The 16,109-nt window shown below is 40.7% G+C and overlaps 1 protein-coding gene across 5 annotated transcripts in view; it reads left to right on the top strand.

Annotated features, from left to right (window-relative positions):
• The window catches only part of chdh (choline dehydrogenase), a 32,345-nt gene extending 24,344 nt beyond the window's left edge, over positions 1-8,001 (top strand). For 4 of the 5 annotated variants that reach the window (XM_077217639.1, XM_077217641.1, XM_077217640.1 and 1 more), the window contains exons 7-8: positions 2,213-2,315; positions 4,438-8,001. In XM_077217639.1, coding sequence (XP_077073754.1) covers positions 2,213-2,315; positions 4,438-4,856 — 522 coding nt within the window. In that variant the 3' untranslated portion in view covers positions 4,857-8,001. Of the gene's footprint in view, positions 1-2,212; positions 2,316-4,202; positions 4,295-4,437 lie in introns of those variants that run through there. The other variant, XM_077217644.1, reaches the window with a different exon arrangement.
• The last annotated feature ends 8,108 nt before the right edge of the window (positions 8,002-16,109 follow it).

Genomic DNA, 16,109 nt, shown 5'->3' with positions numbered 1-16,109 from the left:
AGTCTCAGTGAACGGCTTTAGTCTCAGTAAACAGCTTTATTCTCAGTGAACAGTCTCAGTAAACAGCTTTAGTCTCAGAAAACAGCTTTAGTCTCAGAAAACAGCTTTATTCTCAGTAAACAGCTTTAGTCTCAGTAAACAGCTTTAGTCTCACTAAACAGCTTTAGTCTCAGTGAACAGTCTCAGTAAACAGCTTTAGTCTCAGAAAACAGCTTTAGTCTCAGAAAACAGCTTTATTCTCAGTAAACAGCGCTTTAGTCTCAGTGAACGGCTTTAGTCTCAGCAAACGGCTTTAGTCTCAGCAAACAGCTTTAGTCTCAGTAAACAGCGCTTTAGTCTCAGTGAACGGCTTTAGTCTCAGTGAACGGCTTTAGTCTCAGCAAACGGCTTTAGTCTCAGTAAACAGCGCTTTAGTCTCAGTTAACGGCTTTAGTCTCAGTGAACGGCTTTAGTCTCAGTAAACGGCTTTAGTCTCAGTAAACGGCTTTAGTCTCAGTAAACAGCTTTAGTCTCAGTAAACAGCGCTTTAGTCTCAGTGAACGGCTTTAGTCTCAGTGAACGGCTTTAGTCTCAGCAAACGGCTTTAGTCTCAGCAAACGGCTTTAGTCTCAGTAAACAGCGCTTTAGTCTCAGTTAACGGCTTTAGTCTCAGTGAACGGCTTTAGTCTCATTAAACGGCTTTAGTCTCAGTAAACGGCTTTAGTCTCAGCGAACAGCTTTAGTCTCAGCAAACGGCTTTAGTCTCAGTAAACAGCGCTTTAGTCTCAGTGAACGGCTTTAGTCTCAGTAAACGGCTTTAGTCTCAGTAAACAGCTTTAGTCTCAGTAAACAGAGCTTTAGTCTCAGTAAACAGCTTTAGTCTCAGTAAACGGCTTTAGTCTCAGCAAACGGCTTTAGTCTCAGTAAACGGCTTTAGTCTCAGCAAACGGCTTTAGTCTCAGCAAACGGCTTTAGTCTCAGTAAACAGAGCTTTAGTCTCAGTAAACAGCTTTAGTCTCAGTAAACAGCTTTAGTCTCAGCAAACGGCTTTAGTCTCAGCAAACGGCTTTAGTCTCAGCAAACGGCTTTAGTCTCAGTAAACGGCTTTAGTCTCAGTAAACAGCTTTAGTCTCAGCAAACGGCTTTAGTCTCAGTTAATGGCTTTAGTCTCAGTGAACGGCTTTAGTCTCAGTAAACGGCTTTAGTCTCAGTTAACGGCTTTAGTCTCAGTTAACGGCTTTAGTCTCAGTAAACAGCGCTTTAGTCTCAGTGAACTGCTTTAGTCTCAGTGAACTGCTTTAGTCTCAGTAAACGGCTTTAGTCTCAGTAAACGGCTTTAGTCTCAGCAAACGGCTTTAGTCTCAGTTAATGGCTTTAGTCTCAGTGAACGGCTTTAGTCTCAGTAAACGGCTTTAGTCTCAGTTAACGGCTTTAGTCTCAGTTAACGGCTTTAGTCTCAGTAAACAGCGCTTTAGTCTCAGTGAACTGCTTTAGTCTCAGTAAACGGCTTTAGTCTCAGTGAACGGCTTTAGTCTCAGTAAACGGCTTTAGTCTCAGTTAACGGCTTTAGTCTCAGTGAACGGCTTTAGTCTCAGTAAACAGCGCTTTAGTCTCAGTGAACTGCTTTAGTCTCAGTGAACTGCTTTAGTCTCAGTTAACGGCTTTAGTCTCAGTTAACGGCTTTAGTCTCAGCAAACGGCTTTAGTCTCAGTAAACGGCTTTAGTCTCAGTTAACGGCTTTAGTCTCAGTAAACGGCATGAGTGGCTTGTGAAGGAACACAGACTGAACGCCGCTTCCACAGAAGTTCTCTAACAGAGATCTCTGAACTGTAGTTTGGTTGTCTGTGTTCAGATGATCAGCGCAGTGTAGAGAGAGCACAGGGTTGCCAGATTACAAATATAAGTAAACACCAGGTAGAGAACATGTTCTTTTAACAGTAAAGCTCTGATTGGGGGATTTAAATTCATGAAATCTGGCAACTGTATTTTTAAACTAGTATTTTTTTTCGCCACTGATATTGCATGTTGATATAGTCACAGTTATCGTTTAATGACTTTACCGCCTCGTCAACAAACATTTTCCGTCAAAGATTTCGTTGAGGAAATGAACAGTGATGTGTGAACCCAGCTGAGGAAGTGATGCCGTCTCCTGACAGTGTGTGTGTGTGTGTGTGTGTGTGTGTGTGTGTGTGTGTGTGTGTGTGTGTGTGTGTGTGTGTGTGTGTGTGTGTAGGTTCACGTTGGACCCATGAGGAGCACGAGTGTCGGCTGGATCAAGCTGAAGAGTAAAGACCCGAAGGCTCACCCTATCATCCAGCCGAACTACCTCTCCACCGGTGCGTTTACTCATCCGGCCCTCTTAAGGCCCGCTCACAGCAAGGGCGATAACGATATAGTTCTAAAAATCATTCTCAATATTAAAGATTAGCAGAGTTCACTCCACAGCTATAACGATATTGAGGAACGATATCATTGGGATCAATTACGGAACTATTTTTTTCCAGCTGTTGAACGATAAAACACTGACAGCCAATCAGAATCCACTCGAATTTAAAAGGCTAGCGCATTTAAAATGACAGACGCTTTAATCGCCGAGGTCCAGAAAAACTCACCGCTGCTTGACGAGTCAAGCCCCTTTTCAAGAAAATGGATATGGAAAATAATCGTTCATACCCTCTGAATAAACAGTGAGAAGTTTTACCTCAGATGTCCAGCGCTCGCTTCCACAACATTGTCTTGCTTCCTCTGAAGTTGTGGTGAAAAAGACTAGGTGTTGTTTTTATCCTACTATATTAACTAAGTCAGCTAAATTCACTGTTAGATTATTAGATCATAACACTAGTTTCACTCGAAATACAGTATGCTGAGGACATCTGCTGGTTAAAGCCTGTAAGTGCAACCAGAGCAGGAAAAACATGTTCAATGAGTTGTACACACTTTGAAACCACAGCGTGCAAGTTTAGACTTAGAATAAACAGACCGTTATCATTTGTTAGTGTGAATGCAAATATAGTTATTGTTATGGCTATCTTTATAGTTATCGTTCTTGGTGGGAACGGCCCATTAGGGCAGGGAATCGTATCATTCTTCATCCCCTCACTCTAAAAAGTGATCAGCTGACTTAACGTAAATTTAGGAAACCCATTGCATTAAAATTATTTAGTGAATAAACTTCACGCTTAATCAATAAAATTAAGTAACGTGGAATTGTCAAGTTCACATAACCTAATTTTTTTTTTAAATTAAGCATTACGTTTATTTACTTTATCATTTTATGGCAACGGGTTTCCTCAATTTTTTTAAGTGAACTGAACACTGCAAAAAATGCTTTTCTTACTTAGTATTTTTGTCTTGTTTCCAGTCCAAATATAAAGCATTTAGTAGAGAAGTAAAATGAGATAAGAAATTCTATCTTGTTTTCTGATAAAAAAAAATGTAATTGAGGTTTTGCTTACAAGCTAAATTATCTGCCAGTGGGGTAAGAAAAAAAATCTTGTTTTCCATTTGAATTAAGATTTTTTTCTTTGCCCATTGGCAGATCATTTTGGTTGTTTTAAGCAAAAACTCATAGCCTGTATGCCAGCTGATCTAAGCCCCGCCCACAACATCTGAGGATGGGTAGTTCGGTCTGGACTTGATCTGTTGTGAGGCAAGTATGCCTAAACCAGAGCTGTTCGGACCAATCAAATTGTCAGGGCGGGCTTTATAAGATGATGGACAGATGATCAACCGTAAGGTAATTATCCACGTCACCAAAGAGTGCTTGGGTTGAATTAGTTTACAACAAAGAATGGCTGCCACTGGATAATTTAGATGTGTAGATTCTGCCATCGCTTCTGTTATAGAAGATGTAGACAGCGCATTCATTTTAAAAGAGGATCAGAGAACCGCGATCAAGGCATTTGTCGATCCAATTGAGTGCAGAGGCATTTTCTTTCCTATTTCGGTTGAAACATCCCATAATCACAGCCCAATGGAGCAGTATCAGACTCATTCCGACTGGAATCTGAGTATGACAACGTCAGGCTAAATAACTCACTTAGTTTTAATTTAAAAAAAAAAATTCAGAAAACAAGATTCATTTCTTATGTTATTTTACCTCTGTAGTAAATGCTACTTGATTTTAGAATTTTATATTATATATAAATATTTGGACTGGAAACATCCTCATGATCACACCCAAGTTACACATCACCAAATACTAAGCGTTCTCCGTCCCACAGTTGCTGACGTGTGGGAGTTCAGAGAAAGCGTTGTACATTATATTCAACATTATGTAGTACTGACACTAAAACTCTGAAAACTTGAATTTTTTTCTCACACAGTCGTTTTTATTTTGGGTGAATTACACCATAAATATTGTCACTTTACGATACATATTGTTGCATTTTTTTATTGCGATATATTGTTACACCCCTACAAATCCCCAAATACTAATAAACGTTCTCCGTCCAACAGACACTGACGTGTGGGAGTTCAGAGAAAGCGTTAAGCTGACGCGGGAAATCTTCGCTCAGGAGGCCTTCGATGTGTTCCGGGGCCCCGAGGTTCTGCCGGGCCCCGAGGTCCAGTCCGACGCTGAGATCGACGCGTTCGTGCGGCGTAAAGCAGACAGCGCCTACCACCCGTCCTGCACCTGTAAGATGGGCGCCCCGGGGGACGGGGGGGCGGTGGTGGGGCCGGACCTGCGGGTGCACGGGGTCCAGGGCCTTCGGGTGGTGGACGCCTCCGTCATTCCCAGTATTGTCAGCGGGAACCTCAACGCCCCCACCATCATGATCGCGGAGAAGGCGGCGGACGCCATTAAAGGCCTTCCCTCGCTTCACGACCTGGGGGTTCCCATGTACCAGCCCGCCAGTCTCCACGCGCAGAGATGACATCATCAGACCAATAACATCCACGCGCAGAGATGACATCATCAGACCAATAACATCCACGTGCAGAGATGACATCATCAGACCAATAACATCCACGCGCAGAGATGACATCATCAGACCAATAACATCCACGCGCAGAGATGACATCATCAGACCAATAACATCCACGCGCAGAGATGACATCATCAGACCAATAACATCCACGCGCAGCGATGACATCATCAGACCAATAACATCCACTCGCAGAGATGACATCATCAGACCAATAACATCCACGCGCAGAGATGACATCATCAGACCAATAACATCCACGTGCAGAGATGACATCATCAGACCAATAACATCCACTCGCAGAGATGACATCATCAGACCAATAACATCCACGCGCAGAGATGACATCATCAGACCAATAACATCCACTCGCAGAGATGACATCATCAGACCAATAACATCCACTCGCAGAGATGACATCATCAGACCAATAACATCCACTCGCAGAGATGACATCATCAGACCAATAACATCCACTCGCAGAGATGACATCATCAGACCAATAACATCCACGCGCAGAGATGACATCATCAGACCAATAACATCCACGTGCAGAGATGACATCATCAGACCAATAACATCCACTCGCAGAGATGACATCATCAGACCAATAACATCCACGTGCAGAGATGACATCATCAGACCAATAACATCCACTCGCAGAGATGACATCATCAGACCAATAACATCCACTCGCAGAGATGACATCATCAGACCAATAACATCCACTCGCAGAGATGACATCATCAGACCAATAACATCCACGCGCAGAGATGACATCATCAGACCAATAACATCCACGCGCAGAGATGACATCATCAGACCAATAACATCCACTCGCAGAGATGACATCATCAGACCAATAACATCCACGTGCAGAGATGACATCATCAGACCAATAACATCCACTCGCAGAGATGACATCATCAGACCAATAACATCCACTCGCAGAGATGACATCATCAGACCAATAACATCCACGCGCAGAGATGACATCATCAGACCAATAACATCCACGCGCAGAGATGACATCATCAGACCAATAACATCCACTCGCAGAGATGACATCATCAGACCAATAACATCCACTCGCAGAGATGACATCATCAGACCAATAACATCCACGCGCAGAGATGACATCATCAGACCAATAACATCCACGTGCAGAGATGACATCATCAGACCAATAACATCCACTCGCAGAGATGACATCATCAGACCAATAACATCCACTCGCAGAGATGACATCATCAGACCAATAACATCCACGCGCAGAGATGACATCATCAGACCAATAACATCCACTCGCAGAGATGACATCATCAGACCAATAACATCCACTCGCAGAGATGACATCATCAGACCAATAACATCCACGTGCAGAGATGACATCATCAGACCAATAACATCCACGCGCAGAGATGACATCATCAGACCAATAACATCCACGTGCAGAGATGACATCATCAGACCAATAACATCCATGCGCAGAGATGACATCATCAGACCAATAACATCCACACGCAGAGATGACATCATCAGACCAATAACATCCACTCGCAGAGATGACATCATCAGACCAATAACATCCACACGCAGAGATGACATCATCAGACCAATAACATCCACACGCAGAGATGACATCATCAGACCAATAACATCCAATTTTTGCACGTTAAAAAATAAATACCTCAGTTGTGTCAATCACGTTTACACCTCCTCCAAAACATCCGTCATAAAAAAATTTGGATCGGGTTCGATTTTCTTCCTTTTTCGCATCCATAGCAAGTAATTTGAGATGCGTTGCGTTTTGACAATTCACAGCCACCGAATGACGAATACGAAAAAAATGCATACGATTATAATTTTGGACTCGTGTGCAAGGACCTAGCTTGGCTTTGTCCTGAGATCAATACATCCTACATTCAGATGAATATTAAAGGAATAGTTCACTTAAAAAATGAAAATTCGGTCATCATTTACTCGCCTTCAAGTTGTTTCAACCCTGTAGGAGTTTCTTTCTTCTGCTGAACACAAAATAAGTTATTTTGAAGAATGTGGGTAACCAGACAGTTGATGGACCCCATTGACTTCCATTGTATTTTTTTCCTACTATAGAATCAATCAATCAATCAATCAATCAATCAATCCATTTATTTATAGAGCACATTTAAAACACAACCGAAGTTGACCAAAGTGCTTTACAAGGAATCAAAGAAACACAGATATAAAACGACTATACATAATTAAAATCTAATGAGACCAAAAGGCACTCAATATAGAACTCAATGGAGTCCATCAACTGTTACCGACGTTCTTCAAAATAACTTATTTTGTGTTCAGCAGAAGAAAGAAACTCATACAGGTTTGAAACAACTTGAGGGCGAGTAAATGATGACAGAATTTCACTTTTAAGTGAACTATTCCTTTAAGACGGAGAGTTGCTGAATTGGCATCATATTGTTTTTTTCTCCTCAGAATAAGAATATGAAGCTTGTTTTTGGGCCACACAGATTAGTTGACATTTTACTCTCAAAGTCTTTTTATTGAATTCTCATTATTCTCAAAGTTGAGTCTTATTAGCTTCTCGTTCCTGTAAAACATTAAAGCGCATAGGGTAACGGTTTACAATGTTTCATCTGATATCAATGAACAACACTAATGTTAACTAAATCATGTACAATAATTATTTGATGGTATATCATATTTTTTAAATATTACAGTGCAGCTCAGTACTTTAATGGTCCTGAAATGTGTTTAATGATCAGTGGCTGTTCATACTTTTGATTTTGAGGTGAATTGACCAAATGTGATCTTGATCTTAATGAAAATCATATATTTCCACATCATCATCATCATTACAGACTTATGACGAGTGAATAAAACACTAATGATAGGAATCGAGCATCTGTGCAAATAACTGATTATTTTCTTTATACTGTATCATGGGTTTGAAACACTTTTTTAAAATTAGATTAAAATAGAATAAGAAAAATAATATAATAAAACACTGTTTAAAAGTTTGGAAATATATGTAAAATCACTACAATTAATGGTCTTTTAAATCAAAAATAATAAAATGATTAAATTATGAGTCTCCTGAGTATTGATTTGAATGATTAACTCTTGTATGGGCTGGAATAATCTGCACAACACCGAAGAGCTTTGCTTCGTCTTCATTTCAATATTGCCAGTAAAGGAAATCAAATACACTGCAACGAGTCAGCTCGGAGGGGAAATATTAATAATCAATAATAACTGGTTATGATTAATTATGAATATTTGGGTCAGTTAATGGTATTAACTTGATGTAGCTAACTTAATATTACAATCAATGAATCAGTTCGTCTAACGAACTCTTTTGATTATTCATTTATTCTAAGAAAAGGGTATGGCCATGGAAGAATAATTATTTCTTAGCATGTACAGCGCTTTGAGCATGTAACAAGATCATAAATCATATAAGAGACTTTGTTTTGCAAGCATTGAAGTCGAACCAAATACATATTGTGCACAAGTTTTATTAACTAAATCACAAACATAACTAAACTAAACAAACAAACATACATACATGTATACATAAATAGGTGAGTGACAGGAGGTAATTGGAAACCGGAAATGGAGCTATGGAGAAGATCCATGTAACTATGAAAAGAACCATCAGTTTATCATTTTCAAAGTACCTCATTAAATGTATATACTTGCATGGCATTTGCAGCGGACATATTTCTTGAAGAACGTGGAAAAGGATGAAGATTATGTTTCCTTTGAATGTCAAACATTGAAGTTGCAATCGTATTCTTCTCCATTGGATGAAGATAAGATGAACTTGCATGGGTAGTTCAACTCTGTTCTGGATGAAGGTTTTCTCTCTCTCCGTAAAGCACATGGCTGAGCACATGCAGGTCGTGGCCTGCTGGCCCTGGGCCGGAGAGGACATGCAGAGCAAATGGTGGGAGTTGCGATGGACTTCTCCTGCGTTGAATGAAGACGTTAGCCAAACTCCTGAGGTTGTCCTTGATGCTGTTGTGGTTGAGAGAGTCATCTCTTCTTGAAATGAGCACATGACTGGTTGTGAGTCAAAGCCTGCTGCCCTGGGGCCTGGGGCCTGGTGGGGCCCCGCAGGACAGCAACCTGAACGTACGAGAGAAGGCCAAGAGAGCAAAAGCTGGGTGTAGATGCAATATAAAGCCTTAGGCTTGTCCCACCCCTCAGGGTTGGCTCAGCCAATAAGAATGGTGGACGTTCCAGGTAGAAGAATTTGGTTTATGGCTCTTTGTTTTAAGCGTGTTCATTTGCATGTGCACCCTTGATGGCTGGTAGCTGTGAAGAACTGTGAAAGATTCTTGTAATACTAATATGTTGTTGTTATCGACAAATCATGTACACAGTCATTTCTATCTTCAAAGTACCAAGTTATAGAGATTAAACATGCCACACATCTGATTTTGGTTAACCATTGTTGCAAAGTCTGAAACATTAACCCATTAGAGTTTACAAGGAAACAACAAAAGGGAAATCATGAGATGGGAAAATTAGATACATGTTTATACCTTTCTCAAGTGGTTATATACTGTATTTAGAATATATAGGATTAACAAGGCTTTAATCTCCTTCTCAGTAAGATTTAAGAGTCACATCTCTCAGGAATTCCAGGGTCATAAAATTCTTACCAATGTAACCGGACACTGAGTTCTGCCAGTGGTGTTAGTTTCAGGGGAAGTTGGCCACATGTCTTAGTTGGGAGAGTGAGTTTGCCGGACTATTCATTAAATATGAATAATTTGTGTGTGATTGGTCCAGACGCTACAACACTGCCATACTGTATACGTGAACCTGTTAATCCATAAGAATGAACATTCTGTCATTGTTTACTCTCTAAACCCAAACTACTGTATTTCTTTGTTGAAGCTTCCAAAAAAATAATGAAAGTAGCCTATTACATTTAAAGTTCATTAAATCTGACTGACTTGTGAACTGGATCAACTGATTTATTGAAATGATTCGTTGCTGTGGAGTCGTAGGAATATAGTGCTATTCTATAATACTTTTATGATGCTTTTGTTCTGTTTTAATCATGATGGAACCACATGAGAGAGTAAAAGATGACCATGGCTATATGTTTAAACGACACAATGCATTCACTTCCACATATTTTACAAGCGTGGTTAGCATAGTCATACAATTCATTATATATTTTACAAGTTTTTGAATATTTACAATGAAAAAGGGACAAGAAATAAACGGATACATATGTGTCTGTGTGGCTGCATAACGCATCACCAAAATAACGGTCACCTAAGAAAACTTAAGCTGGGGGCTAGAATATAGAGCCCCTAGAAAATACAGCCCCTATAGAATATACAGCCCTTATAGAGGATAGAGCCCCTAGAAAATACAGCCCCTATAGAATATACAGCCCTTATAGAGGATAGAGCCCCTAGAAAATACAGCCCCTATAGAATATACAGCCCTTATAGAGGATAGAGCCCCTATAGAATATACAGCCCTTATAGAGGATAGAGCCCCTAGAATATAGAACCCCTAGAAAATAGAGCCCCTACAGAATATACAGCCCCTATAGAATATAGAGACCCTATAGAATATACAGCCCCTACAGAATATACAGCCCCTATAGAATATAGAGCCCCTATAGAATATAGTGCCCCTATAGAATATAGAGCCCCTACAGAATATACAGCCCCTATAGAATATAGAGCCCCTATAGAATATACAGCCCCTATAGAATATAGAGCCCCTACAGAATATACAGCCCCTATAGAATATAGAGCCCCTATAGAATATACAGCCCCTATAGAATATACAGCCCCTACAGAGGATAGAGGTATACAGAATATACAGCCACTATAGAATATAGAGCAACAAAAGTCAGCTTTAAGGGAGGAGACAGGACCCAGCAAAAAACGTAGGAAATATTATCCTGAGTACTTAAAGTACTCACTATTAACATGAAGGCGACAGAAGCATCTTATCGTGCCGCACTATGTATAGTGAAGGCAGGCAAACCCCATAACATCAGCGAAACATTGCTACTGCCTGCAGCTAGAGATTTGTGTTCAGTGATGCTGGGAGAAGCAGCTGCTGCTAAACTTGACACGATCCCTATCTCTGACAATACCATCCAGCGTTGAATATCAGACATGGCTTGTGATGTCAAAGAGCAGGTCCTGGACTGTGTTCATGAAAGCCCCTTTCACGCCATTCAGCTGGATGAGTCCACTGACGACACTGTGCTCAATTGATGGTGTACGTTCGGTTTATCAAAGAGCTCAGTATGCAGGAAGTTTTGCGTTCCTCTACCCGCCCGCAAGGCCTTTCAAGGCCTTTAATAACTTTTACCAGGCTAATTGCCTTGACTGGGGCCGGTGTTGTGGGATATGCACTGATGGGGCAAGAGAAATGACTGGCCGTCACAGCGGTCTCGTAAAACAGGCGCAGGCAGTTACCCCTGCGGTTATCTAGAAGCACTGCATTATCCATCGCCAGGCTTTAGCAACAAAAAGGATGCCCCAAGAATTGCATGCCGTTCTTGATGAGGCTGTCAAAATTGTGAACCTAATCAAATCACGTGCCTTAAATGCCCGTCTGTTCTCAATCCTCTGCAATGAGATGGGCACTCTGAGAGTCCATCTCTCAGATGGCTCTCTCGGGGCAAAGTCCTCACCAGGCTGTGCGATTTGCACGAGGAAGTCCTCCTCCTCCAAACCGAGATTAACTCCCCACTGGCAAAACATCTGGCAGAAATGAACTGGCTTGCTATGTTGGCCTATCTCTCCGACATCTTCGATAGGATCAACTGCCTCAACACCTCTCTCCAGGGCAAAGAGTGCCACGTCTTTTCGGCACACGACCAAGTGGCTGGGTTCAGGATAAAGCTGGACTTGTGGTGTGCTTGTGTTGAAAAAAGGTTCAGTGGAAATGTTCCCAACCCTGGAGGATGTTGCGGAGAAGACAGGGCTGCCTCTTAACTCTGTCCAACCGGTCATCACTGCACATTTGAATGGGTTGTATGACCAGTTTGGTGAGTATTTTGGAGAGGACGCAATGGTATATCAGTGGTTGAGAAATCCGTTCTCTATCCCCACCACACCCTTTGATGGACTGAGTCTGCACTAGGAGGAGGCCCTGGTCAAGCTCAGCTTGAATATGGACTTGAAGCAGAGACTGGGAGAAATGCAGATCACGCGTTTCTGGTTGTCTGTGGAGAGTGAGTTCACCCAGATCTCCACTAAGGCTATGAAAGTCCTAATCCCCTTCACCTCCACCTACTTGTGTGAGTGTAGGTTTTCCGCAGCCCTGCATCGAACACCTCTGTGCATCAAAAGCACGGCCTCATTGTTCCCACTGAAATGGACGATTAAATTGAAACACAAAGTTGTGTTGTCTTGAATGCATAAATTGGTTAGGCCATAGGGTTGATGTCACTCTTGTAGCGCAAATGACGTGAAATTGGAAATTATTTGTTGTTGCCAAGAATTGTTTCTGAATGCACTTTTAAAAAATTTGTGGAAATAAAATGTCTTCAAATACAATATTAAAAAATATTTACATTTTATCAGTTTTTATTGAAACTCATTATTGCCTGGAACACACAAAAGATGGCATTTACTTTAGAGGTGTGTGTGGGTTAGGGCAGGGGGACGGGATTTTGGGGAGGGGGAGGGGGGTTGGTTCGTCTGTCCTTACCTACTCTAAGTGGAGGCTCACATTCACCCAATTTGAAAACCCCCGCCCTAGAATATACAGCTCCTAGAATATACAACCCCTGCAGAATATACAGCTTCTAGAATATACAGCCCCTAGAATATACTGCCCCTAGCATATACAGCTGCTAGAATATCTGCTAGAATATACAGCCCCTATAGAATATTCAACTCACCAGCTCACTATCAGATATATACCCATGTGATAATGAGCTGATGAGTTGAATCAGGTGTGTTTGATTAGGGAGACAAAGAAAACGTGCAGTGTTGGGGGTCTTTCAGGAGCAGGGTTTAGAAACACTGCCCTAGAATATAGAGCCCTTAGAATATACAGCCCTTATAGAATATAGAGCCCCTAGAATATACAGCCCCTATAGAATATAGAGCCCCTAGAATATACAGCCCCTATAGAATGTAGAGCCCCTACAGAATATACAGCCCCTATAGAATATACAGCCCCTATAGGATATACAGCCGCTATAGAAATATACAGGCCCTACAGAATATACAGCCCCTATAGAATATTCAGCCCCTATAGAATATACAGCCCCTATATAAATATACAGCCCCTATAGAGGATAGAGCCCGTAGAATATACAGCCCCTACAGAATATACAGCCCCTACAGAATATACAGCCCCTATAGGATATACAGCCCCTATAGAAATATACAGCCCCTATAGAGGATAGAGCCCCTAGAATATACAACCCCTATAGAATATACAGCCTCTATAGAATATACAGTCCATATAGAATATAGAGCACCTACAGAATTGTAGATACCCTGCCCACAGAACCAAATTCTGGAATAATGATTCAAGGTTTCTCTGCAGAATAAAGTTATAGTACGTTTTTCAATTGCATATTTGCACCTACACAAAAAACCCTTGCACTGCAGACTCGTCCAACAATCATTTCCAATATTTTGTTTATTCAGATGTGTAATTATTGACCTATGGTAAAGTTCCATCCTTAACCTCTTCATCTCTGTCTTCCCTGTTTTTTTTTTACGTTTTCGCATGTACTCCTCACATGTGCTTCTTTCCATCCATTGTGTTCTTTTTTGTGACTCGTAATGCGCTGTATTTTAAAGTGACGAGAGGGTGCTCACGTTCACTTCTTACTTTCTATAATTCACAGATTTTACATTTATTTTACTACAATATTATTAGTTAACTTGTTTGTGTATTAAACACACACACACTCACACACACACACACACACACACAAAATAAATCCAAAATCGTGATTTGGGGCCCCCTAGCGTCCTGGGCCCATTTAAGTTTAGTTAACGATAATAAACCCTTTAGTGTGCAGGAACTCCATAATTCATTTTTAAAGTTTCTTACTTTTCTTACATTTCAAAAATGATGAAAAAAAATCAAATCTATGGCCTATATCAGATTCACTAACACACACAGTTCCTCATGAACTCGAGCGATGTGTGTGTGTGTGTGTGTGTCAAGTCACATTTATGTATATAGCGCTTTTTACAATACAGCGTGTTTCAAAGCAGCTTTACAGAGATAGCAGGAAATTAATGCAAAAAAAGTTTGCTTTCAGAAGAAAATAGCGTCACAGTCCAGCTTAAAGGTGCTCTAAGCGATGTCGGGGGACGTCACTTCTTGTTGCAGTCGAAGTATTGTCAAACAAAATGGAGGCTAGCTAGTCAAGTCAAGTCCGGTCATCCTCATTTATATAGCACTTTTAACAATGTAGATTGTTTCAAAGCAGCTTTACAGAGATAAACATATAATTTAAGGTAACAGAGATTGGTTTGGTTTTATAGTGGTTCTTGAAAAATGTTTTTTCCAGCTAAAGTTAGTTTTGATTGATTCACTTCCGTATAAATGATCATTTGTTATTAAATTAGGGGCCGCTAAGACGACACCGTTCTCTCTAAACAGACTTTAAACGTGAACCTGTGATAGACGCTGATGGCGTTCACATGTGCATTAAGAATGTATTCTATAGTTATGTTCGTTTGAATATATGTGTGCAGGTTTGTAATTCCTTACAAACCATGCCTAAACAAACTACTTGTCTTGTCTATAAATTTTGATGCAGAATTTTATTTTATCTCATCACTTTGGGTAGGTACGCGAACCAAAAAATTCCACAAGGCTTTATCTGTAGAGTGGTATAGGGATCCTCCATAGGGAGAGGCTAGTTGGCACTTCAGCACTGCATTGTCATCAGGTCCAGGCGAAAGTCCTTCGTCAGATCTGGATACGGCCTGGATCCGGCAAGCTGCGGGAAAACCTCGGGATAAACAAAGACACTAAAATTAGCGTAGATGCCATTCTTCTTATGATGTAACGGGTACATCAGGATTTAAGGGAAGTGTTCCCAGTTCCGGCTGACCTAATCTAAGAAGCCTAATATTGAATTATAGAAGTCTATAGAGTGTTATGTGAATGCTAGGTCAAAGAGATGTGTTTTTAGTCTAGCTTTGAACTGACAGACTGTGTCTGCTTCCCGAACAATGTTAGGAAGATTGTTCCAAAGTTTTGGTGCTAAATAGGAAAAGGATCTACCGCCAGCAGTCGATTTATATATTCTAGGTATTATCAACTGGCCAGAATTTTGAGATCGCAATAGACGTGAAGAACTATAATGCGTTAAGAGCTCGCTCAAGTACTGGGGAGCTAAACCATTTAGTGCTTTGTAAGTAATCAGCAATATTTTAAAATTTATACAACGTTTAATAGGGAGCCAATGCAGTGTTGACAGAACCGGGCTAATATGGTCGTACTTCCTGGTTCTGGTAAGAACTCTAGCGGCTGCGTTTTGGACCAGCTGTAGTTTGTTTATTAAGCGTGCAGGGCAACCACCCAGTAGAGCATTACAATAATCTAGCCTTGATGTCATGAACGCATGAACTAGTTGTTCCGCATTTGTCAATGAGAGCATATGACGTAATTTAGATATATTTTTAAGATGGAAAAAAGCGGTTTTACAGACACTAGACACGTGACTTTTAAATGAAAGATTGGTATCAAAGAGCACACCCAGGTTCCTAACTGACGACGAAGACTAAACAGAGCAGCCATCAAGTGTTAGACAGTATTCTAGGTTATTACGTGTGGAAGTTTTTTGTCCAATAATTAGAATCTCTTTCTTTTCAGAATTTAGTAGTAGGAAATTACTAGTGATCCAATTTTTGATATCAACTATGCATTCCGATAATTTTGTGAATTGGTGAGTTTCGTTAGTTTGGAAGAAATATAGATCTGAGTATCATCAGCATAACAGTGAAAGCTAATTCCATGTTTCCTAATGATATCTCCTAAAGGTAGCATGTACAGAGTGAACAGCAGCGGTCCTAGTACTGAGCCTTGTGGTACGCCATACTGAACTTGTGATCGATAAGACATCTCTTCATTTACTGCTACAAACTGATAACGGTCAGATAAATATGATTTAAACCATGCTAATGCAATTCCACTAATGCCAACATAGTTCCCTTTCGAGGGAAC

This window comes from Siphateles boraxobius, unplaced genomic scaffold, assembly GCF_051911475.1.
Source record: "Siphateles boraxobius isolate OS27281-9 unplaced genomic scaffold, OSU_SipBor_1 75, whole genome shotgun sequence".
In the NCBI taxonomy this organism is placed as follows: Eukaryota; Metazoa; Chordata; class Actinopteri; order Cypriniformes; family Leuciscidae; genus Siphateles; species Siphateles boraxobius.
The sequence above is the reverse complement of the archived record's forward strand: the minus strand, read 5'-3'. Positions and strand labels throughout refer to the sequence as shown.